Raw genomic sequence first — 24686 nt, forward strand, 5'->3', positions numbered from 1 at the left:
AGGGCCCTGTTAGCCCCCAAGGTGAGATGGGGGTGCAGTGACTGGACAGAGGCGTCTGGCCTGGGAGAGGGGTCCGGGCTGGAAATGTCACGGGACTCATCACAGGGAGGGAGAGGAAAGACCATGCTGGGGAAGGTGGGTTACAGCAGACTCCACGGATGTGTCTGTGGGCCTGACAGAAGCAACTCAGAGCCAGAAGAAGTGGCCGTCAGGAGCTCAGCTTCATTCTCCTGTTCCTTTGTAAAACTGCTGTGTCAGTTTGAAACACCACCAGGAGACTTCTGGGCCCATTGCTGCCATGGTTTCATCAAAGGGGCCCGGGTGGAAAACAGAACCACTGCAGGCCCCACCCATGTCCCCACTGGGGGTGAATCCGATCAGGGCTCCAGGGCTCACAGACTTGAGGGAACCTCTGTCCTCCGGACTGGTCTTCCTCCTTCCTCTCACCTGCTGGTCAGGAGCCCAGGCACCCCCATCCTGGCTCCATCCCCCAGGGCCTGGATTCTGGGACAGCTTAGAGGTAATGCAAGACCCTCACGCTCCTTTATGTGCCTGGGGGCAAGAATGTCAAAAAAGGTGCAACTGGCTGATTACAGAGGGCTGAGTGTTTGCAGCAGGTATGGTTGGAAGGATGGGGTGTGAGTTTCCAATGTCTTCACAGCCTTCCCAGTGTAAAGATCTGTGCATGTCCTATGGCCAGTGAACTCCCCACACCATCCTCCCAGGAAGCTCAGCCAAGTATTATAAGGGCAGAGGCTCTCCCCTTGCTTATCTGTAACTTCCCACTCCCACAATGAGGAGCTTGGTGCCCACTATCTGCCGTTTACCTATGCATTGCTCCTTTCCAGATTACATGTGCAGAGGTTTTAGAATTGTTAGCTGCTACACCCTGGAAAGAACTCCATAAAATAAAGTCCACTGTTTGTGTACATTTTGCATTTAGTTTAGAGATTGCGTTCATTTCCACAGTTAACTTAGGTCAGCACCTTTTATCCCATCCCCTACAGTGAGATTTTTCCATGCATTTCTAATACAGTTAGATTCGGTCACCTTGAGTATTCCATCCTGTAATACCCCTACACTGTAAATAACTAAATTTGAATAGAGTTTGCCTGACCCCTTGGGCTATACACATCTATGGGCTTAGACAAATGCATAGTGACAGGTATCCATCCTAGAGTGTCACATGGAATACTTCAAATCCCCCACCCCATGATCTGCTTATCATCTATGTAGCTTTGCCTTTCCCAGAATGTCATCAATGGGGTCATACTGTGTGCAGCCTCCTCAGACTGGATTCTTTCACTTAACAATATATACTGGGGATTTATCCATGTCTTTCCATGGGTTGATGGTGCATTCCTTTCTGCTGCTGAGTAGTATTCCATTGCATGTGTATGGGAGGAAAAACAATTTTCACTCTGTCCTTCTATGTTCTTGGTTGAGCCCCACCCCCGCCGTCTAATAAAAGCCAGATTAACAGTAGAAAAACAGAAGTTTAACAGCATGTATACCTCCCGTATACAGGGGAGCTACCCAGAAAAATTGAGTCAGTCCCTGAAATGGCCAAAGCCATCACCTTAAATACCAAATACCATCTTCAGATAAAAACAGACCTTGGAGAAGGGGGGAAGCCATTAGTGGCAGGTTATCATGCAAAGCACAGTAAACAAAGGTATTGTATGCAGATTTAAGTCTGGACTTCTCCGTTGATAAGAGTGACTTGAGATTTAATCATCCTTCTATTTCTGGTGCAAAGAGGGACATTCGGTTACAAATGGAGATTTCCTTATAAATGTCCTTCATAAAAGGTCAGTCTCTACTCAGTTTTTTCTATCTTTCTTTTTTTGAATGAGACTGAAATAATCCTTATGCCAGAGAGACATATATTGGCGTGGTGTATTCTGCTCGCCTTGACATGGATGTCCTCCACTTTGCTTATGCAGTCATCTAGTGAAGGATATCCTGATTTCTTCAGCTTTTTAGCAATTATGAATAGTGCTGCTGTGCATAATTGCATCCTTGTCTGCTTTTAGACATAGATTTTCAAAGCAGTTGCTTATATACTGGACGCATAATTGTTGGACCCCGAGGGGAGGCTTGATTTGTTTTGGAAAAAGCTGCGGAACTGTCTTGCCTCGTGGCTGTGCCTGCACCCCAGCCATGAGGAGGGGTTGCTTCTCACCCTCCAGCAGTCGGTGTTGCCATGGTTTTGTTGGAGTTCAGCCATCCTAGTAGGTGTGCTGTGATGGCTCACGATTTTAATTTGGAAATCCCTAATAGTATATGCTTTTTTGTATAATTTTTGTATGGTTTTTATTATCTGTATATCTTTTTTGGCCAGGTGTGTGTTCAAATCCTTACCCATTTTTAAAATGGGGTTGTTCTAGAGGTCTTTGTCCATTTTGAGTCGAAGTCGTTTACTGGATATGTGGTTTACAAGTATTTTTCTCCCAGTTTGTGGCTTGTCTTTTTTATCTTGGAGAGGCAGCAGTGAGTGGTGGCATGAAGTGAGATCTTCATTCCCTGCCCAGGAATTGAAGCTGGGTAGCCTGGATGAAAACCAGGAATCCTAGCCACCACCCCCGCTAGCTCTTGCCCCCAGCGAAAAATGCATTTCTCATAGAGGTAAAAACTGTAAAAACAGGTACAAAGTTTATTATTAGAGACATAGCACAGCAACAAGTGGGAGAGCACACAGAGAAACAGTTTGTTTAGTTAAGACAGAAGCAAGGCAGAGATGCACACCCGGAGAGAAAGGGTGTGGACACCCTGCCTAATGAGGAGGAGTGCAGTAGAGAGGCGGTTAAGTCACTTATATAGGGCAGTTCTTCCGGGTCTCTGTTCACCTCTGGCCAATTATCTGCTTTCTTTTTCCACACCTGCCCTGCCCTAGGACCCTCCCCAACATGCGTGCGCAACTTTTTTCCAACATGGATTACCACCCAGAGGCCTGTGGGACGACCTTAGCATCACCTATTTTGGGGTGGTGCCCCTTCCTTTATGACCCCCAAGGAACCTTTCTGCACATGTGCAATGTTTCCCTTGCCCCAAGGATGAGAAATGTATGAACTCTTGATCTTTTAACAGGGTTTAGTCCCGCTCTGTCCCTCCTATAAAAATGTCCAATGTCTGGTTATTTACCCTATTTCTGTTGCTGGTTTTCATATCGAGGTGCAGACCTCGAAATATAGACAGGAGTCCAGTCATAAATATGTAGTCCTAGAGCCCGTTTGTCTCTTGCTTCAGGAAATGTAAACAGGGGGTTGGTAATGAATGTCCAGCCTGGAGCCCATTTTTTTCTCACCCCAGGAAGTATGAACCAGAGGCCAGTTGTAAATGCATAGGCTGGAGACCATTTATCTCCTGCCTCATTTTGACTTTGTGAATAAGGTCTTTGAGAGTAGAAATCTTTAATTTTATAAAGTCCACCATATTTTTTTCTTTTGTGATTGGCCTTGTATGTTAAAACTCAAAGCTCGTGATCTATAGACGAAACCCAAGGTCATGTAGATTTTCTTCTATGTTTCTCTGTAATTTTCATAGCCTTGCATTTGAAATGTCTGTGAATAAATTTGTGTGAATTTGGCATAAGTTTTACAGTTCGTGTCTAGGGACTTCCCTGGTGGTCCTGTGGCTAAGGCTCCGTGCTCCCAGTGCAGGGGGCCTGGGTTCCATCCCTGGTCAGGGAACTAGATCCCACGTGCCTCAACTAAGAGTTCGCATGCTGCAACTTAAAAAAGAAAAAGGTCCAATGTGACACAGCTAAGACCCAGCGAAGCTAAATAAATAAATATTAAAAAAAAAATAAGTAAAGTCTGTGTCTATAATCATTTCATTTCTTACGGTTTCTAGTTAATTGCTCCTTAACTATTTTGGAGAATTCATGGGTCATTTGGCTCTATTTCAATTTGAATTTCCACAGCAGAACGGATGTAGCAGAAGCCGGGTGTCCTCAGGACCCACTGGGGCTTTGGGACACTGTGAGGTCCGGTTCACGCTGACAGGAGCCAGGTCTCCTCTGGACCTGCTGGGAGGTGACGCTGCTAAAGGAAAAGGTGAGGAAAAGTGGGGGAGAAGCTTCTTGTGTCTAGTTGAGTGCTGAGGGTGTCTGTCCTCAGAGGACCCAGGAGAGGAAGGGCTTCATGTGGAACACTGGGTTTTTAGCCAGTTTTTGTGTGGTGTAGACAGACTGCAGTGTTCTTTGGTGTGTGGTGTCCAGTTTTGCCAGCACCATTTATTGAGGGGACTGTTGTTTCCCCAGTGTATGTTCTTGGCTCTTTTCTTGTGAATTAACTTACCGCATAACCGTAGGTTTATTTCTTGGGTCTCTGTCCTGTTCCTCTGGTCTGCGTGCCTGTTTTTGTGCCAATTGCACACTTTTTGGTGACTGTAGCTTCGTAATGTAGTGTGAAGTCAGGGAGGGAGATGCCTCCAACCTGTTCTCCTTTCTCAGACTCCCTTTGGCTATTCAGGGGCCTTTGTGTTTCCACACAAATGATAGGAACGATTGCTATATTTCTGTGAAGAATGCCATTGGAGTTCTGACCAGGCTTGCTTTGCATTTGAACATTGCTTTTGGTAGAATGGACATTTTAACAGTGTTCTTTGCATCCATGAGCACGGGATAGCTTTCCATTCATTTGTGTCTGTTCAGTTTCTTTTATCAGTGTTTTACAGTTTTCAGTGTGCTTTCACATCCTTGGTTCAATTTATTCCCAGGTATTTTTTAGATGCAATTGTAAATGGGATTGTTTTCTTCATTTCTCTTTCTGATGGCACATTATTAGTGTATAGAAAGACAAGTGATTTTTAGGGCTTCCTTTGTGGCTCAGTGGTTAAGAATCTGCCTGCCAATACAGGGAACACGGGTTTGAGCCCTGGTCTGGGAAGATCCCACATGCTTCGGAACAACTAAGCCCGTGCGCACAACTACTGAGCCTGTGCTCTGGAGCCCGCGAGCGACAACTGCTGAGGTCGTGTGCCACAACTACTGAAGCCTGCTGTCTTACAGCCCGTGCTCCACAACAAGAGAAGCCACCGCAATGAGAAGCCCGTGCACCGCAACGAAGAGTAGCCCCTGCTTGCCGCAGCTAGAGAAAGTCCGTGTACAGCAACGAAGACCCAATGCAGCCAAAGATAAATAAAGAAATAAATATTTTTAAAAAAATTTATAAAAAAAAAAAAGAGAAGTGATTTTTGTGTACTGACTTTTTACGCTGCAGCTTTACTGAATTCGTTTATTAGTTCTAACAGGGTTTTGGTGGTTTGATGTGGGAAACTAGAATTCAGAAATCCCACTGTTTCTACTACACCCAGGTCAACCACAGCACCCAAGACACAGTGGCTCCTAATATAACCGTCCCATGGTGCCTGTTAATAACGCGTGGACCCTACAAGAATGATGAGCGTCACCACTTTAGGTGAACCGCATCTGGTTAAGGCTTGGCCTCTATTATGAAGTTTGATGTCTTCTCTGCTTTTTTTGGGCATGGTTTTGACCTGGTTCTTTTGAAAAGTAATGTACTCCCCAGTAATTTCAAGTTTATAAAAAAACTATAGGTAGCAGTACAAAACACACCACCTCACATAAACTACTCCAGTGTGTTTTATGCAATACTGGGGTCCTCTCCCAGGGAACCAGCACATAAACACCCAAAGACGAAATTTTATGGTTCCACCTTATAATCCTATCCACGGGCCCACTTCAACATTCACCATCTCCGCAACTCTATGGAAATGTCTTTTCCCATTCTGATCCAGTTTTCTATTTCTGAAACCATTATTGAGACTTTCCCTCATTTTCAAAACCTTTATGGATTTAAAACACACGAGCTAAGTATGATCTGGGTGACCTTTTCTGCATGAGCTCTTTGACTTAGAATGTTTTCAGTGTTCACCCATGTTCTAACACGTATCATCAGTGCTTCATTCATTGTTTTCATTGTGAAAAACTAACATTTACCATTTAAACCATTTTGAGTATACAGTTCTGTGGCATTAACTACATTCACATTGTTGTACAAATATTCTCACCATCCATCTCCTGGACCGATTCATTTTCCACATGGGAAACTCTGTATCAATGTCTCTACATTTTTGCCAAAATTTGTTATTTTTAATTCTCTTGATTATAGGCCTTCTAGTGTTTGTGGAGGGGTATGGCATTGTGGTATTAATATGCATTTCCATCGTGACTAACGATGTTTAACATCTCTTCAAGTGTTTGTTGACCATTTGTATGTCTTATCTGGAGAAGGGTCTTTTCAAGTCCTTTTTCCATTTAAAAAACTGGGTTGTTTACGGGGGCCTGCAGCTCCGCCGCCCGAGCCGGGTCCCGGCAAGCGATCGTCCTGGCGGCCTTGGCCTCGCTGAGTCCAGCCTGGAGCGGTCTCCGTGCTGCAGGGGCCCGCGCGCCGGAGCATCGCTAGCGGCCTCGCAGGGGCGCCGCTTCCTGCCTCGCGCTCGCAGGAGAGGAGACGCTGGCCACAGGCGTCCGTGCCCGGAGTGCCGAGACCGTGCTGTGCCGCGCGGACGCGGCGCCGGCAGGGCGGGTCTCGCTCGGCATTGGCTGCGGCTCACCTGAGCGCGCCGGCGGTCCGCGCGCCTCTCCCGGAAGTGGGCGTCCCGGCCAGAGCGCACCTGGCGCGGGTCGTCCTGGGGGTCCTCGCCTCCGTTCCCGGCGAGCTGGCGCGGGTCCAGGGAGCCAGCGCGCGGCGGCTGGGAACGACCCCTCCCGTGGGTCCCTGGCACCCCAGCGGCATCCGAGCGCGGAGCGGAGGGCCGCGGGCCGCAGGTAAGGGGACGGGGGCTCATGGGGGTGGGTGGAGGAGGGAACCACGACTCACACCAGAGCTGTTCGGCACAGTCGCTTAGCCCCCTAACCTGGCGGCCGCAGGAAGGGCTCGTCTTTGAGTAGAGGCTTTGAGGACAGGCCCGAGCCTACCCCGTCCAATTTTACAAAACATCTGCTGGTGTAAAGCTCGCTCCCGCGCGGTTTTCCCAAGTAGCCAAGTGCCCCATGTGAGGTATCTGAAAGGAGAACCTGAGAGGGCCCGTAGCCCTGAGAGACTTGCCCTTGGCTTATGGCAAGGCCAAGGGATTTATCCTGCATGGTGATTTCTCCTGCTGAGAACCCCCAAACCCCACTCTGGTCAGCTGGCCCAGCTCTGCTTCCTGCATGTCTGCAGCCCGGGCTGGTCCTTGGCCACCTGCTGGGATGGGAAAGGGAAGGGTCTCAGAATTGCACCTTAGAAACTTGCCAGGGGGCATGGATTGAAAAACATGGGGGCCATCCAGGCAGCAGAGAAGGGAGAAGGGCATCTTGCTGCCCTTTCATTGTGGAATCGGTGGTGCTTCTGCTGAGAGGGGCCTTTCCATGGAGACCGCATGTAGTGTGTTTGGTGTCTTGGAAGTGAAGAATTAGAACCTGTACGATTTGCAAATTATGTGGTCCTTTAATTTAAAAACAAAACCCCTAGAACCTTTGCTTTATAAATTGAGGTCTGAAAATTGAAGGTCTGTTTTGCTTCCACTGTGACACTATATTAAGAAATGTGGATTTATTGAGAAAAGAGTCAGAATAGAGAAGGAAACAGAGAACTCAGAGGTACCACTGTAGTTTGGCAAAGGCTGGGGGGAGTTAATTTGTCAATGCTGCTGGCTTTCAGTAGCCTGCAGCCATTCTCCTCCTGCGGCTGAGGGGGTATAAAGCTGTACTGGGTTGCTCTACTCTTCTTTTGTAGAATTCCAGCTCAGAGCCATCTCTTGATGTATAAGTATTTCGCAGACTAGGTTCCCAGGCAACTCCTGGAGGGCCAGAGGGATTCCTTCTTTCATTATACCTGTCTGTTTGAATGAAAACCAGCAATGACATATTTTTCTTTAAATCTGGTTTATGGTCTATCATCCAAAAACCAGATTAGCTATTTCCTCACTCTCTCAATAGGCTCGAGTTCCTGGAAACTGAAACCTAGAGAGGGTGGAAGAGTGCCCGAGGGAGAACGGGAGAGCCTGGCGGGAACCGTGACTCCTGGGTTTTTAATGAGCTTCCTAAACAGCATGGTCATTAATTGGCAAGTGATGACCTTACGGAGAAACTACTGGTGAAAATGTAAAAGCCTTTTGTTAACAATGTGCCCACCAGGTGCGCATCTTATGGAGTATTTTCATTGCATTTCCAACACCTGGGAGGGTGTTGGGCAGAGGGCAGGTGTTTAATAGATTTATTGAATAAGTTCAATTACATACAATTATATCAATGGAAGGGTCAGCAACACTATGAGGTTAGGGTTAGGGTTAGGGCCAGGGCCAGGGTCAGGGTCAGGGTCAGGGTCTTAGGGTTAGGGTTAAAAATGCAAGTTCTGGGGTTGGACAGATCTGGGTTCAGACCGTCGTTTACAAACTGTCTTCGTGCAAATCGTGTGTTTTTTTCCTAAGACTCAGCTGCTACCTTTATGAAAGGGGGGTAGAAGTGGTGCTGATCCCAGAGGTTTTGTTGAGGCAAAGCTCTTTTCTCAGTTCCTAGCATGCGTGAGTGCTCAATGCACTCAGTTAATATTATGGTTATTGACCCTGGAGATACTCCCCAAAGCTAAAGGCCAGAGGCCTGACAGGTGTGTTGAGGAGGTGGGTGCCTACTGTGAGCCCCAGGTGGCAGGTAGCCAGAGGAATGGAACGGCTGCTGCAGAGCGGGACTGTTTTCTCCTGCTTTAGACTTTTCTGTATTTTCTAGATTTTCTTAAAAGAACCATGTAGATGGTTTTGTATCCTGAAAACTTCCAACAAAAACTTTAAAGACATTATCCATGCAAACATTTACTCTAAAAAGCTGGAGAATGGAACTGAAGGCCTATTTTGGAGAACTTTCTGTATTCCCATTTCCTGGAATCTTCTGAAATGGAAACAAGTGGGGGAGGGGTGTGATCTGTACTAATTCTCTGAGCTCTTGGGTCTAATCACTGAGCATCCCTGCATCCCAGCTTCCTCCTGAGATCATGGGTACCTCTCAGTTCATAAATTCAACAATTCCTTACTTAAGTAAATAAACACACAAAATACTTACATCAGTGGCCAACAATTCCTCACTGTCATCAATACTGGCCACGGTGACCTCTCCTTGGCTCACAAAGGGGAAGTCAAACGGGTTGGTTGAAATGAGAAGCAGGTCTGTGAAGCAGAAGGATCCCTTTAGCATCTTAGGCACAACTGACTCTGAGTTTTTTTCCAATGTGATCGATTTGGAAGATGAGAATGATAACCAAGGAACTTACCCATAAGTTCCGGCTTCTTGTTTGACATGATTTGGTAAAAAATATGATAGCCTCTCTCACGGGATAACTGAAATGCCGCCCTGGATTTTTCTAAGAGATCTAAGATAACAAAAAACGATGTGATTTTAGGGTCCCCAGGAGATGCCTCTGTGGCCAAATCCAAGGTGCCAGATAGAGTGTTTGGACTCACAGGTTTCAATGTCCGCTGACACCAGCTTTCCTGTGGCTCCAAAGTGAATGTGAATGAACGTCCCCTGTCCAAAGACAGATTGAAAAACACAGTTATTTTCTTTCTATGGTACTGTAGCCAGCTTCTGTTAGGTACTACTGAGGATGGGTGGGCTGTGTAGGCTCACGGAGGAGGTGATGCCAGAAGCATGAGGACCTTCCTCCTCTCTGTTTGCTTGGCATCTGGTCCCCACGCTGGCTCAGCCAAGACTCAGGAAGCTCTGCCCAAAGCACCTGGCCCTGTTCCCACAGCTCTGGGGATGCTTGCAGGCTCCCTCTCAAGTCTCGGTTTGGGACCACCTCACACCTGTCTGTCTCCTTGGTCTTTATCCTGCTCAAACTCTTTGTAACACCTTTGAACTGATAACCTGGTTGGACTATCTGACTTCTTTTTTGCCTCTGGATGTTACTTCTGAGATTTCTTGCCTCAGTTTTCCTTACTACTTACTACATGCAAACATAGCTCCCAGGCCAGGCCTCCTGGCTCCCCAAAGACCCACTCAGCACTTGGGTTCCCCCAATCTTGGGGAGTGAGGGGTGAAATTATATATAGTATATATGTGTGTGTGTATACTCCCTTCTTACATCATCTGCTTAATTGGTCGCTACCACTCTGTGAGCCAACTGGAGGGCAAAAATATTGCCTTGCTTGTTCACCCACAGACCCTGGAATGTAGTACATCCTCAGTAGTATTCTCAGTATTCTCTGAATGAAGCCTAAGAAGAGTTAATGAAGGACCAGTGTAGGTTTATGTGAATTATGTGTTCGCTCTTCAGGAGTTCTAGCTGCTGAATGCAAGTGCCTCTGGGTACTTGCTCTACTGGCCAGTGAAATTAGATAGGAGACTGGATACTTGTTTATTTGCCAGTGTCGGAAGTAAATGCCTCTTTGGTTGAGCTAATCCTAAGTGAAACATTGAAGGATGGGACATATCCTTCAGTATCTTCAGTTTCAACTTCTTCCCAATTTTTGAGCTCTGCTGCCTCCACCAGGTTTTCCCTCCTCCCAGCACCTCCTGACTTGGAGAAGGTCAGATCTGCTAACTAACTTCACACTAAGGTTTTCATGGCTAATAAGTCAGTGGATACTGTTCAATGGACTTATGTATTTTAAAATGCTTCCACCTGAAGAGACCAATTTTAGCATAGAGAAGTCATTTTGTACTTGTGGAATTTGAATCTTGAATCCTTGTGACTTCAGGAGGCTCTGAGGTGATGCTGATTAGTTAGGGAAGGACAGCTAAATCTTCCTTCGGCTGGGAATAAGACAAAATGTTCTTTGAAGGGTTATCAGAATATCCCGGTTGGGCAGCTTGATCTGAAGCGCTTGGGGGTAGACTAAGGCCAGGTATATCCTAGTTTATGTGGCCATTTTTCATATTCAGCATTGGAGGAGAGGGTTTTCTTTCTGGGGGTCATTGACAATTGGACTGAGTCTTAACGAATCTCAAAGAGTTGTCATTCCTCACGGTCTTGGCATTTCCAAAGGCCTCCAGGAGGGGGTTGGCCTGGATGATCTGGTCTTCCAGGGTTCCCTAATAATATGTGAGAAGAGGAAAAGAGAGGACTTTGGACGTCTTCTGGAGTAACTTCCCAGTGACTCAAAAGTGTGGATGCTCTGGGAAGGTCCCAGGGAGAGATGTCGCCCAGCTCAGGCTGGTGAGGTACAGTTGTGCTGAGTACCCACAGGCCCATCCCCACCCCACCCAAGGAGGCTTCAAGGTCCCATCGTAGAAGGAGTCTTAGCACAGCATCAAAGTGGCTTCTGGCCACACCAGATTCCAGGTTGGAGCCCTACCCGCTACCTCTCAATCTCCCAGATGGCCTTTCTTCTCTGATAATATTTTATTATAAATTATGGATTTGTAAAATATAGACCTCTGTTCCTGCATGCACCAGGACCCATTTATACAGATATTCGGGTTCAGAAGTAGAAACAGACTGTGAGCAATGAAAGTGACCCATATGATAGAAACAGTGGTTCTCAAAAAAATGTTTAAGTTGCATAAAATATTTTGTGAGAATTATTACGTAGAAATCCACTTATAGAAAGCAGAATTTTTACCTTTTCCCCTTCCCCACATGATTGCTTGCCTTTCTGACTTCAGAGCTGTTTGGAAACTACTGTCCAGCCCAGTGGTTCTCAAAAGTGTGATCCCTGGACAGGGCATGAACAATGGGAACATGACAGAAATGCAACATGCCAGGATTTTGAATGTGAGACAGGAATTTCAGTCAGAAATTCTGGGCCTGGGGACCAGCAATCCGTTGTTAACGATCCCTCCTGGTGATTCTGACGTGCACTCCAGTTTGAGAACCACTAGCCTAAACCATTCCTTAGCCAAAGGAGGATGTGGAGTTGTTCAAGGTCACTCGGCTGTTGCTGATGGAGCTGGTGCTAGAGCCCGAGTCCACAAGGTGGAGCCATTTCCTGCTTTGCCCCGTAAACACCCCCTGGGGCAGGACCTCGTGCTGTGCATCTCTGCTGAGCACAAAGCCCTGCGGACACTTGGGGCTCACCTGGGGTTTCAGTTATACTCATTCCAGCAAGCCTTCCAGGTGCAGGAAGCTGCTCACCTGCATCTTGCCCGGCCGCTGCGCCTTCCTCTTCTCCCCAGTGACCGCAATTGCTGCAAAGTACTGGATCACACGCTTGGTGTTCACTGTCTTCCCAGCCCCGGATTCTCCGCTGTTGATTTAAAAGTAACTGAGAGGGACTTCCCTGGTGGTCCAGTGGTAAAGAACCTGCCTTGCAATGCAAGGGACGCGGGTTCAATCCCTGGTCAGGGAACTAAGATCCCACATGCCGCGGGGCAACCGAGCCCGCACGCCATAACTACTGAGCTTGCGCGCCTCAATTAGAGCCCACGTGCCACAAACTACAGAGCCCACGTGCTCTGGTGCCCGCGTGCCACAACTACAGAGCCCACGCACTCTGGAGCCTGTGTGCCACAACTAGAGAAGAGAAAACCCGCCTGCCACAACTAGAGAGAAGCCTGTACACCACAGCGAAGAGCCCGTGTGCCCCAACAAAAGATCCCGAGTGCTGCAACTAAGACCCGACACACCCAAAAATAAATAAAATATAATAAAGTAAAATAAAATAAAATAAAGTGTGATACACAGACATAGAGAACAGACTTGTAATTGCCAAGGGGACCAAGGAAAGGGGGAATGGAGGACAAATGGATTGAGAGTTTGGGATGAGTAGATGCAAACTATTAGATATAGAATGCATAACCAACAAGGTCCTACTGCATTGCACAGTGAACTATATTCAATACCTTGTGATAAAACAAAATGGAAAAGAATATGAAAAGGAATATATGTGTATAACTGAATCACTTTGCTGTACAGCAGACATTAATACAACATTGTAAATCAAGTATACTTCAATAAAATAATTTTTTTTTAAAAAAGTAAGTGAGCTAAAGGAGAGCAGAAGGAATGGACAGCCCCTTCCAAGTCATCATGGCAACAACACAGGTTACTCACGCAATGAGGACGGACTGGTTGTCTCGATCTAGAAATGCAGAAGGAAGCAGGACAGAATAAATAAACAACATACAGGCAGGATATACAAATCAGGCAACATTGGGGGTAGACAGAGCCCATGAGTTCTAGTTCTGGCTTTGCCATTAACTAGTGGTGTGATGATTTGGGCATGTCGAATCTTCTTTGAGACAATTTGTGCAGATTTCCCAAATGCTGGATGTGTAATGTGGGCAGCATGAGAAGTGAACGGTGAGTCCCACAGTGTGGAACTTATTCGTGTTCACAGATCTTTACCTCCTCAATAGCACTTTCTTATCTCCCTTTTCAACAAAGAAAGCAAGTCTCAGACTTAGAACTTGTAAGAAGCCACAGCTTCTAATTAGAATTTATGGACACTGATTTGTTGTCATTGCCTTTTTCTTTCACCTTTACTTTCTACTTCTGGACAGTGACCGTGATTTTCCATTTACAAGAGTGTTATATGTTGAATTGTGTTCCCTCCAACAAACTAATATGTTGAGGCCCTAACTAACCCCCAGTACCTCAAAATGTGACCTTATTTGGAAATAGGGTCATTGCAGATGTAATTAGTGAAGATGAGGTCATACTGGAGTAGGTGGGCCCCTAATCCAATATGACTGGTGTCCTTATAAAAAGAGAAATTTGGAGACAGATGAGAACACAATGTGAAGATGAAAGTGCAGATCAAGGTGATGATTCTATAAGCCAAGGGATGGCAAGGATGGCCAGCAAACCACCGGAAGCTGGGAGAGTGGCCTGGACCACATTTTCCCTCTCGGCCCTCAGAGGGAACCAACCCTGCTGACACCTTGATCTCAGACTTCCAGGTTCCAGAGCTGTGACACAATGCATTTCTGTTGCTTAGGCCACCCAGTGTGTAGTACTTGGTTACGGCAGTCCTAAGAAACTAATACTAATAGTGATATTATTCTTCCTTTTTTTAAAAAATAGTTTTCCTCCAGATCAAAGGGCAGATTTGTTCGGTTCCTATTTTATTTTTATTTTTGGCTACGCCACGTGGCATGTGGGATCTTAGTTCCCTGACCAGGTATCGAATCCGTGTCCCCTGCAGTGGAAGCACAGAGTCTTAACCATTGGACCGCCAGGGAATTCCCTATTCTTCCTTTTTGAAATGGACGGAACTTCAGTCACTATAAGGAAAGATTTTAAATATGCAGAAATGGCCAGGATTGCGAATGTGACATTGGAATGGCTGAAGTTTGGGCCACATTGTCCTGGATGACTTTTAAGCATCTTCAGATCTCAGATGCTTGCTTCTACTTCTTCTCTCTGCACCAAGTCAAATCAGGTGAAAGTTGAACAGACTGAAGTGATGTTAGGCATGACAAGGGTGACAGTATTACCACATCTCTGCTATTTCATCTGCTATTCTAGAAATTTAAGGAGGAGAAAGAGGGAGCCTGAGAAAACAGGTGAAGGGAAGTTGCTGTGCCCATTTCTCCAACTTTGCATTCCTAAGTGGCTACTAATATAGTCTCTCTTCCAAGTGTGTTCCTGTTGGGGGTTTCTTTGGAGGTGGGGGCAGCACATCTCCTTGTGCTTCACATCCACCCCCAGAGAAGCATGTACTTAGTGTGGCTTCAGTCCCAAGCTCTGGCTTAAGAACCGTGACTGGTAATGGAAGATACTGCGCCCCTGGCTTTCCATCCTGACATCCTCTGAATCTATTGAGGTCACTTTGGTCATTGCACCGTTTGGATGACCAAAGCCTGTGAAGGGCTCGAGTAATTAACTAAGAACCAGTGCAGTTAAAGGACTTGAATACTTCATTAAAACTATTTTTTTAAATATGGATTAAAGAAATTACTCACCAGTCAACATGAACTGATAGGCGTTGTCAGAGATGGAGAAGATGTGGGGCGGGGCCTCCTGGTGCTTTTTGCCTCTGTGGGCCGTCACCACCTCAGGGTTGTACACCGGCAGCCACTGGTAGGGGTTGACGGTGACACAGAAGAGGCCTGAGTAGGTCTGAGAAAATCAGAAAATTCAAGCTATGGATCTTGACTTTACTAAGAGAAGGAAATGGAATAAAGAGAGGTTGAAGGGTACTCACGTAAATCATCCAGGCTGCGTAACGCTCTTTGAGGTTGTACAGCACTCCTGGCTCGTGTAGGTGGGTCATCATGGCCATGTCCTCGATCTTGTCAAATTTGGGAGGGTTCATGGGGAAGACTTGGTCACTGTTCGGAGTGAGTGTCTGGATATTGAGAGGAAAAATCACATGATGAGTGGGAGAGCCGATGTGGTGACCTACCAGTGGGGTGAAAATGGTGAGATATTGTGGTGAGATTACCCCATTACCGTGGTTAACTTTATGGATCATTTCTGTGCCCAGAGATGATCCGTAAATAACTGTTCTTGATAAATCGAAGACTGGTCAAACTGTATAACCAATTCTGGTCTGATGCCCCAAGTCAGCATGCCATTCTGTGTGCCAGAAGAGGGTTACAGGTGTGCAAAGTTATAGAGCCCTTCAGCCTCAGGGTGGCCAGGTGGAACTCAGGATGGCCAAGGCCACAGCAGCTTGCCTCTGTTTACCCCATTTGCTATGAGTGCTGCAATGACATCAAGCTTGGAAGATTGGAAAAAACTCTTCCAGTGTATTCTGTAAATCTCCACCTCAATACCTCTGCTCATGTGGGTCCCTTTGTCTGGAATATATCTACATTGAAATTACATCTAGCAACCTTCAAAGCTCTTCTGAAGTGCCACCTCTTCCATGACCTGTTTCTGCTCTCCCCTGTCTTTTCAAGGCTTCCAGAATTCCTTGCACCGCTGCCCTAATAGTTAAAACATTTGGACTTGAAGCATGGTCCATGCCTGAACAGTATTTTGAGACTATTACCTAATTTTCCCCTCTCTGTTTTCCCTCCCCTTTAAGCATACAACTGGCACTCCATTACTCAGGAAAGGTAGAAAATAGGGCATAAAAGCGAGAGAGCCTGTAAGCCTTTCTAGCGTTTGTTTTCCAAAAGCCCGAATCCTCAGAAGAGCTTTGAGGGTTTTACCGAAAAGATAAAAGGGAGGAGATTTGTTGATATAGACCAAATCTCTTGAGGAAAGGAAGCCCTTCTGCCCCACCGCCCTAAACTAGAGAGAGAGGGACATCCAAAATAGCATAAGGGAGATGGAAAAATCTGTGTGTCCTGAAGGTTCAGAAACTGGGGAGCTCCTTCCACTTCCGGGACTGCAGGGCCTGCGGCCTCCCGGGCTCCCGCACGCACCGACTTGCCAACGAGACAAAGGACAGGGGCGCGCTGCCAACGGCGACGCGTGGCGTCATGCGTCGCGGGGCGCGCCTCGGCCTGCGCGCTTGCACGCGTCCTGGGAGCCGCTGACGGGCCTGCGCGCCGGTGCGGAGCCGGAGGCGGGCCGCGGGGGCCCAAAGACGGAGAGGGCGGGGCCGGCTCCGGGACCGAGGCGGCAACACGCCGAGCGAGCGCCTGTGCCCGAGGGCAGCGATGCTGTGGTTCCAGGGCGCCATTCCGGCCACCATCGCGTCGGCCAAGAGGAGCGGCGCGGTCTTCGTGGTGTTCGTGGCAGGTGATGATGAACAGGCTACACAGATGGCTGCAAGTTGGGAAGATGAGAAAGTGACAGAAGCATCTTCAAACAGTTTTGTTGCTGTGAAAATCGATACCAAAAGTGAAGCCTGCCTACAGTTTTCACAGATCTATCCTGTAGTGTGTGTTCCATCCAGTTTCTTTATTGGAGACAGTGGAATTCCCTTGGAAGTAATAGCAGGAAGTGTTCCTGCAGATGAACTTGTTACCAGAATCCACAAAGTCCGGCAGATGCACTCGTTAAAAGGTGAAATTTCAGTGGCAAATAGTGGCCAGTGAGAAAGTTCAGTCTCTACTCCATCCACCTCATTTGATCAGAACAACACTTCTGAAAACTGTCAGTCCAGAAATGTAGAGCTCTGTGAGACATCACCCGCTTCTGATACAAAGTCAGATTCTGCAACAGGAGGAGAAATTTCAGGCCAGGCCACTGTGTCTCCAGAGCCTGGTGGATGTTCAAATCAGAGACCTACAGAGGAGCTCACCGTCAGAGTGGAAAGAATAACCAAACAACTTGAAGAAAAGAGAGAAGAGAAAAGGAAAGAGGAAGAACAGAGAGAGATTAAGGAGGAAATTGAGAGGAGGAAAACTGGAAAAGAAATGTTGGATTATAAAAGAAAGCAAGAAGAAGAATTAACAAAAAGAGTGTTAGAGGAAAGGAACAGAGAAAAGGCAGAAGATAGGGAAGCTCGAGAGCGTATAAAACAGAAGATTGCACTGGACCGTGCAGAGAGAGCTGCTCATTTTGCAAAGACAAAGGAAGAAGTAGAAGCTGCTAAAGCTGCTGCCCTGCTGGCCAAACAGGCAGAAATGGAAGTCAAGAGAGACTCTTCCACAACAGAAAGAAGCAGTGTTGCGAGAATTCAATTCCATCTTCCTGATGGTTCTTCCTTCACAAATCAGTTCCCTTCTGATGCTCCTCTAGAAGAAGCAAGGCAGTTTGCTGCACAGACTGTTGGCAACACTTACGGTAATTTTTCATTAGCAACAATGTTTCCCAGGAGGGAATTTACCAAAGAAGATTATAAAAAGAAATTACTGGATTTGGAACTTGCCCCAAGTGCTTCAGTGGTACTGTTGCCAGCAGGAAGACCAACTACATCCATGGTACATTCTTCCAGTGGCGACTTTTGGACATTCTTGGGGACAGTACTTTACCCATTCCTTGCCATCTGGAGATTGATTGGCAACTTCTTATTTGGTAATCCTCCTCCTGCACAGACCTCGGTGAGAGCAGCATCATTGGAATCCTCAAACCTTGCATCCTCTAGCAACTCAGAAAAAAGGGAACCAGTCAGAAAAAGAGTGCTGGAGAAACGGGGGGAAGACTTGAAAAAGGAGGGCAAGATATACAGATTGAGGACTCAAGACGATGGTGAAGATGAAAACAACACTTGGAATGGAAATTCTACTCAACAGATGCAGTGTGACAAGGACAATATGTGCAGTAATCATTGTTTCTCTTATGATTTAATTCAACTGAAATTCTACTGGAGAAGTGGGACTGCTTTATGTTTTCCAACTCATCTACAAAGTGTCTCTTTATTCCTGCTTAGTGGGTTAAAGTTGTTTAACCTCAGATAAGTCAAGAGATAAAATAACTGGCTGCTAGGTCCTTGTATATGGTAACCAACTGCTAGAAGCCTAAAATAGCAAAAGGTCTGCGACAGCCTCCCTGTATCAGCTTTCTTGTTTAGTATTTCATATGCCCATTAGCCCTGTGCTCTCAGATGATATGTTTTGTTTAGGGCTGTTTTGCTCCAGAAATCCTCAGCCCACACAAAGTAACTGGTGTGTCACTGAATAATTTGATCTTGAGTCAGAGCGTTTTAACTAGCCAATCAGATGATAATTTGGGTTTAACTTTTCTCTTCTTGCTCATCAGCTGCAAGCAAAATCTTGTAGTTTTTAATCTTACTTAAACACTGGATAAAAAAATCTTTTCCAAAAAAAAAAAAAAAAAAGAAACTGGGGCTTGTTTCTTAGCAATCCTTCAGGGGGGCAGTGACACCCCATGTGGTATTACTGAAAATGTGGCATGGCTCTGGGGAGGGGACCCCAATAGTAACTCCAGAAAATTTATTTCCGGCCCTGTGAAAAGAGGCTGACACCAGAGGTTAAGTTTAATAATAACAATCATCATCGTCATCATCGTCATCGTCATCTGTCTTGTATGCTTGAATTTGTGAACTGCGATTCATACCTACCATGTACTCTTTTTTTAAAAAATTATTTATTTTTGGCTGCGTTGGGTCTTCCTTACTGCGCACGGGCTTTTCTCTAGTTGTGGCGAGTGGGGGCTACTCTTCGTTGCGGTGCACGGTCTTCTCATTGTCATGGCTTCTCTTGTTGCAGAGCACAGGCTCTAGGCACACGGGCTTCAGTAGTTGTGGCGCACGGGCTGAGTAGTTGTGGCTCGCGGTCTCTAGAGTGCAGGCTCAGTAGTTGTGGCGCACAGGCTTAGTTGCTCCGTGGCATGTGGGATCTTCTGGGACCGGGGATTGACCCCGTGTCCCCTGCATCGGCAGGCGGATTCTTAACCTCTGTGCCACCAGGGAAGTCCCCATACCCACCATGTACTCTTGATTCCTACACTAGATGATAAACTTTGGGGAAGCAGGACTGAGATTTGCTCATATTTACAGAGTGATAGACACTGTGACCTAGACATGGTGCGTGTCCAGTAAGGATTGAATTGAATGGTGCTCTGTAATTCTCTGCATTAAATTAGGCATTGCCTCTGGAGCTCCCTCTGTAAGTCACTCTGCAGCCTAGAGAGGTCTATTTGGTATATTCGCCCATCCAGCAGCAATCTGTATCAATCTCTCCCTTAAACAGTCCAAACTCTTCCACCACCACCTTCCCCTTTCTCCAAAGCAAACATCATAAAAACTCTCAAAGCCCAAGTCCTCGAAGGAAAGAGCCAGAGGAAAGGTATGTGCCATGGCAGTTTTTACCTGCGACTTCACTCAGAATAGATCAATGTGAGTCTTGTTCTATCTTCAGATTCCTATGGGCCAGCATGCAATTTCTACTATTCTACTCCAAAGGCAAAGGGGGATGCCCATGTTAGCAAGGACATCTGAGATCAACACTTACCCGGTTGTCGAGGGTCTCGACTGTGACTTTGTCATTTTCCTTGCTCTGGATCATACCTTTCACATAAAATTCCTTATCATCCACTGCAAAGCAAGCTTTCTTAGAATCAAATGGGCGATTTTGAGCCTCGATTCTCTCCTTCTCTGATTTCCACAGGTAGGGAGCTGCTTCTCCAAAAATGGCCATCTCTGCATCAGAGCTCATGACTGCAGGGGCTGGGAAGACCAGGGCTGCTGAGTCTGGAGCTTTGGGGAGCTCCATCCTGTTATTTCCATTCAGACAGGGGGCCAGATTCAAAAGTTCCTGGGATTAACCTACGTTCTGAGGAATCCAGGACCTGGTATAGGGGCCTAGAGTGGGAAAGTGGGGGTGAGCTAAAGGAGATATCTTACTCCAAGAAAAAAGTTTGAGGGGACATCTCTTAGTCCAGCTCCAGGTGTGGAAGTCTAAACCAATTAGAGGAAGCCAAGCTGAGCCTAATAAAGGAGGCCTCAGAAAATACTTCCTTAATTACACATCACATTTGAGCCTCATGATCTCGGTGTCATTCCCAAATCTTAAGGGTGTCTGAAAAGAATTACTGGAATGTTGATAATTCCTAGTAGAAAGTTCAGATAGCCCAGTGAAAAGTAATGACTTGAACATAAAGTACTGCCACACTTGTTTAGCCAATTACAGGCAACAAGGTGATAGGAGACATTATGGCCTAGTGCAATGGTTCCAAACTTTAATATGCGCCAGAATTACCTGGAGAGCTTGTTAAAACACAGATTTCTGGGCCTCACCCCCAGAGCTTCTGATTCAGTAGGTATGGGATGGGGCCTGAGAATATGCATTTCTAGCAAGTTCTTAGGCAATGCTGGTGGTGCATTCATCAGCTGATGGTGAATTCATCATTGTGGTCCAGGGACCACACTCTGAGAACTGCTGGTGTAGGGCCTTCTGACTCCAAGAGTGGTCCTTGAACACGTTGCATCAGCATCACCGAGGAGTTGTTAGACATTCAGAATCTCAGAACCACCCCGCATTACAAAACCAGAATCTGCACTTTAACAAGATCTCCAGGTGATTTCTAGGCATAGTAGAGTTGAGAAGTACTGGGCTTAAGGCAGGGGTCTCCGAACTTTAGTTATGTGTAGCAGTGTCGGGGTGTGACAAACAGTGTTTAATTAAATACCTGCTTTAGAACTCACTGCTTAGCGTGTGTGTGTGTGCATGTGCGTGTATGGTGTGTTTATGTATCTTTCTGCCTCTCTCTCTCTGTCCACCCTCCCGCTCATCCCTCCCGTCACATCTTTCCAAACCATCCCCTTTCACAGACCTTCTCTTTATGTGTTTTCCTTGCTTAGAAGCTAGAAAAATTTAGCTTAAAGTCCCGGCACTGAACTTGGTCAAACCACTTAACTTCTTTGGGCCACTAATTTCACTTAAAATGAAGAAGCAAGCCTAGCTCATTTCTAAGGCCCCTGCAGGTTGTGTGACTTTTCTGGTTCCTTTTCCTCATCTGCATTTGCTTTTCCTGTTCCCTCTGGACCTCTTCCCGTATCCTTCCTGACCCTCTACTTCTTTTCCCCACACCTCTTCCCCTTCTCCCTTTCTTTCTCTGCTTTTTCCTTTCCATACATTCTTCTGTAAGTGACCATAAAATGGAGTTCAATTACACACATGTATCCCCATATCTCTCTTAAGAAATAGGTCATATGTTTTGAATAAAGCCTTTTATGTTTCCTATTAAAAGTGGGAAAATTGAACATTTTATGGTTGTCTCTTGGAACTTCCCCCGCCCTCAATCTTACACTTTATGAAATTACTCTTCATTGGTAACTGACTGTTGTTTCAATATCCCTCCTTGAGATTCTAGGGGGATCTAGTCCTACAGAAAGAGGAGCAACTGCTTCCCTCTGGATCTTATTCAGGATAAGTTGCATTTCGATGTTACTTTGGCCAGTGGTTCTGCTGAACCATCTGTGTGCTCGTGGTTAAGTTTTCATAGTTAAGAGATTGGAACTCAATATAGCACCGCAAAGAGGACCTCTGGCTTGCAGGCTTCATGCGGTTTAAATTTTCTCAGTTACTGCCTGGTGGAGAGGAAGAATTCATCCATATTGTTTCCTCATCTGTGAAGATAGTCCCTACTTTTGTGGCTTAAGTGAGTTTTACGACAGCAGCAGTTCTCAAGCTTTGTTTTCTCAGAACCCCTTCACACTCTTAAAAACCATTGAGAACCCAGTGAGTTTGGTTTATGCAGGTCATATCTACCAATATTTATGGTATTAGAAGTCAAAATTGAGAAAATCTAATTCATTTAAAGTTCCTATCAAATTCATTGCATGTTAACATTAATGACATATTTTTATGAAAATGACTATCTTTTCCAAAACAAAAAAATTAGTGGCAAGAGTACCGTTGTTTTTCATTTTTGCAACTCACTTTAATGTCTGCTGAGTAGAAGATGGATGGGTTTTCATGCTCGCTTCTGTATTCTGTCTGTTGCTGTAAGGTTTTTTGTTTTTTTGTTTTTTGTTTTTTGGTTAAAGTAGATATAGAAAATCTTTCACAGATATATAATTTGGAAAAGGAAAGAGTATTTTAATTGCCCTTTCACATAATTGTGGAAATTCTTTTTAGATACTATACCAAAACTTGACACGTGGTAGTTTCTGTGGTAGTTCCTTAAAGGCTAGTTGCAATGTGGAATCTGAAACCATATCAACAAACATTATGATCTGTTGGTCTGTGTTGAACTTTGAATGAAACTTTTACCCATGTGTAAACATCATACATTGATCATTTGGAAAATATTGTTCAATGAATTATACAGAACTTCCAAATATTGACACGTTTCATTATACAGTATAAAAAATCACAATCATTAATATCAGTACTGATCTCATTAGAAAATTCAAATATTAGGACGTTGTCAAGCTAATGATAGTAGATACAAGTCTTACAAAATTTTAAGTTTTGCTTGAAAACTCAACTATATCATTAGTAAAAATTACTGTCAGTAGTTTTCCTTGAAAGGATAAACACACTTCACTGCTTTTTGAGAAACTGTGTGCCAGATATACAAGTCTGAGAAACAATAGTTTGTCCGCTAGTCATTCTTTCAAGTAAAAATGGTGCTTCATGAATCAAGTGGCTGGTTCATCTTGCAACTCAGACAACTGCACATGTGTTTTTCCTTGAGACAAATGTCAAAATCCAGTGTGCAAAGGGAGTGCTTTTCATGAACTTCCTGTTTGATCATGTAGAATATTAGAAAGATGTGGATAAATTTGAGATGTAGTCAAATTAAAACTTTCCATTGCTGCAAATTTTAGGTCATTTCTCGATGAAGCTGGCTTTTTAAAAAAATTATTTATTTATTTATATTTATTTTTGGCTGCGTTGGGTCTTTGTTGCGCATGCAGGCTTTCTCTAGTTGCGGTGAGTGCTACTCTTTGTTGCGGAGCGCGGGCTTCTAATTGCGGTGGCTTCTCTTGTTGCGGAGCATGGGCTCTAGGCATGCGGGCTTCGGTAGTTGTGGCACACGGGCTCAGTTGCTCTGCAGCATGTGGGATCTTCCCGGAGCAGGGCTCGAACCCGTGTCCCCTGCATTGGCAGGCGGATTCTTAGCCACTGTGCCACCAGGGAAGTCCTGAAGCTGGCTTTTTAAATTAAAAAATATTCTTTTTCACTGTCAGTGTATGGCTGTGAAGAATACTATGACTATTTGTACAGCTTGGTGACATGTCTTGATTTGTAATAAAGTGTCAGATCGTCTATCCATCCTTGCTTTTGCATCATTAAGTCAACACAGTGAAGAAAGCACATGGCATCTGGGTATTATGAAAATTGTTTTGACCTCATGTACCTCTTGAAAAGTTCTTAGGAATCTCCAAGGATCCATGGGCCACAGTTTGAGAATGGTTGCACTATAGTGTGAGGGAATCTCATCAGGCTGCAAGTGTATGATCTGATGTCATTTAGCTTGACTTAGTGTTCAGCCTGCTACCCAAAGGGTTGAAAGTTGATCCACATCAAACTCATCTGCAACAGAATCTCTGTGGTTGGAACTGAGGAAACTGAATTGTTCTCAAGGGCCTCAAACACAGTGATGTTTGGGAGCATTATTTTGCTTTTATAAAGCCACTCTTTCCAAAACCATGGCATAGTCCCAATGGTCAAATACAAAATGATTTTAGGCAACTCTTTCTTAATTTTAATAGTTATATTAAAGTCTATTACCTTATTTTAGCAAAATGTAAGATGCCATCGATTGTAAGATAACCTATTTTGTGTCCCACTAATAAAGGAAAACACCCTGCTAATTACAGTACTCCTTTCATTGATTATAAGATGCATCCCAAGTTTAGAGATAATATTTTGTGAAAATGTGAAGAAAGTTAGAATAAAGTAGAATAATATGTTCTAACGACTTAGAGACAGTGAAATATCTGTTTATAGTAGTGATATAAAGCAGTGTTTCTCAAACTTTGGTGGGCCTAGGAATCCAGCTGGGAATCTTGTTGAAATAGATATTCTGATTCAGCAGATCTGGAGTAGAGTTTGAGATTTTGAATATCTAAATGTCTCAGCTGATGCTGAGATAGACGGTCCAGACTTTCATAGCAAGCAAATAGGGTAACTGAAAAACACATCTAAGAAGAAAAAGGAATCAAGGTAAATCAAAATATTAAGTGAATTAGCAGTACTGGTCTTAAGTGGGTATTGCAAAATTTGTGATAGTAGTATAAGAATGAAGTCTGAAGTTGGGGAAAGACTACAGTGACTCATGGTCAAACTATACCTTTAGGTCTCTTAGAAAAACAAGACTTTCCGTCTGGGATTCAAGTCACTGCGTGTGTTGAGGTGAAGATTTTTCTTCTTCCACCCACAGCTCTAACCATGACTCAGAATCCAGTATCTCCTACTTTTACTGCCTAGATGATGCATGAGTTGTATCAGCGATATTCTTGCAAATGTGTTGTCCAGACTACTCAAA

The 24686-nt window shown here is 45.1% G+C and overlaps 1 protein-coding gene, 1 long non-coding RNA gene and 1 pseudogene across 3 annotated transcripts in view; 2 read left to right on the forward strand and 1 right to left on the reverse strand.

Annotated features, from left to right (window-relative positions):
* Positions 1–24686, forward strand: part of LOC309650398 — a 963470-nt gene that overhangs the window by 697438 nt on the left and 241346 nt on the right. The window lies entirely within an intron of this gene.
* Positions 11961–20080, reverse strand: LOC309650388 (myosin-13-like). Its single transcript, XM_082478433.1, has 5 exons — positions 19700–20080; positions 15091–15234; positions 14849–15005; positions 12996–13023; positions 11961–12189 (listed from the first exon to the last, which is right to left on the reverse strand). Exons 1-5 carry the CDS (start codon positions 19958–19960, stop codon positions 12039–12041), a joined length of 741 nt encoding a protein of 246 aa, XP_082334559.1. The 5' UTR covers positions 19961–20080; the 3' UTR covers positions 11961–12038.
* Positions 16231–18313, forward strand: LOC309650382 (UBX domain-containing protein 4 pseudogene; annotated as a pseudogene). The gene has a single exon. The product of its transcript is annotated as a UBX domain-containing protein 4 pseudogene (transcript).

Source organism: Balaenoptera physalus, assembly GCF_965194825.1.
Source record: "Balaenoptera physalus genome assembly, contig: SUPER_4_unloc_3, whole genome shotgun sequence".
NCBI classification, from domain to species: domain Eukaryota; kingdom Metazoa; phylum Chordata; class Mammalia; order Artiodactyla; family Balaenopteridae; genus Balaenoptera; species Balaenoptera physalus.

Coding starts and splice junctions, on each gene's coding strand:
- LOC309650388 (XM_082478433.1), bottom strand. CDS start 19,960: ATGGAGCTCCCCAAAGCTCCAGACTCAGCAGCCCTGGTCTTCCCAGCC. Junction 15,235..19,699: donor TCGAGACCCTCGACAACCGG/GTAAGTGTTGAT, acceptor CTCAATATCCAG/ACACTCACTCCGAACAGTGA. Junction 13,024..14,848: donor CTATCAGTTCATGTTGACTG/GTGAGTAATTTC, acceptor CTGCATTTCTAG/ATCGAGACAACCAGTCCGTC.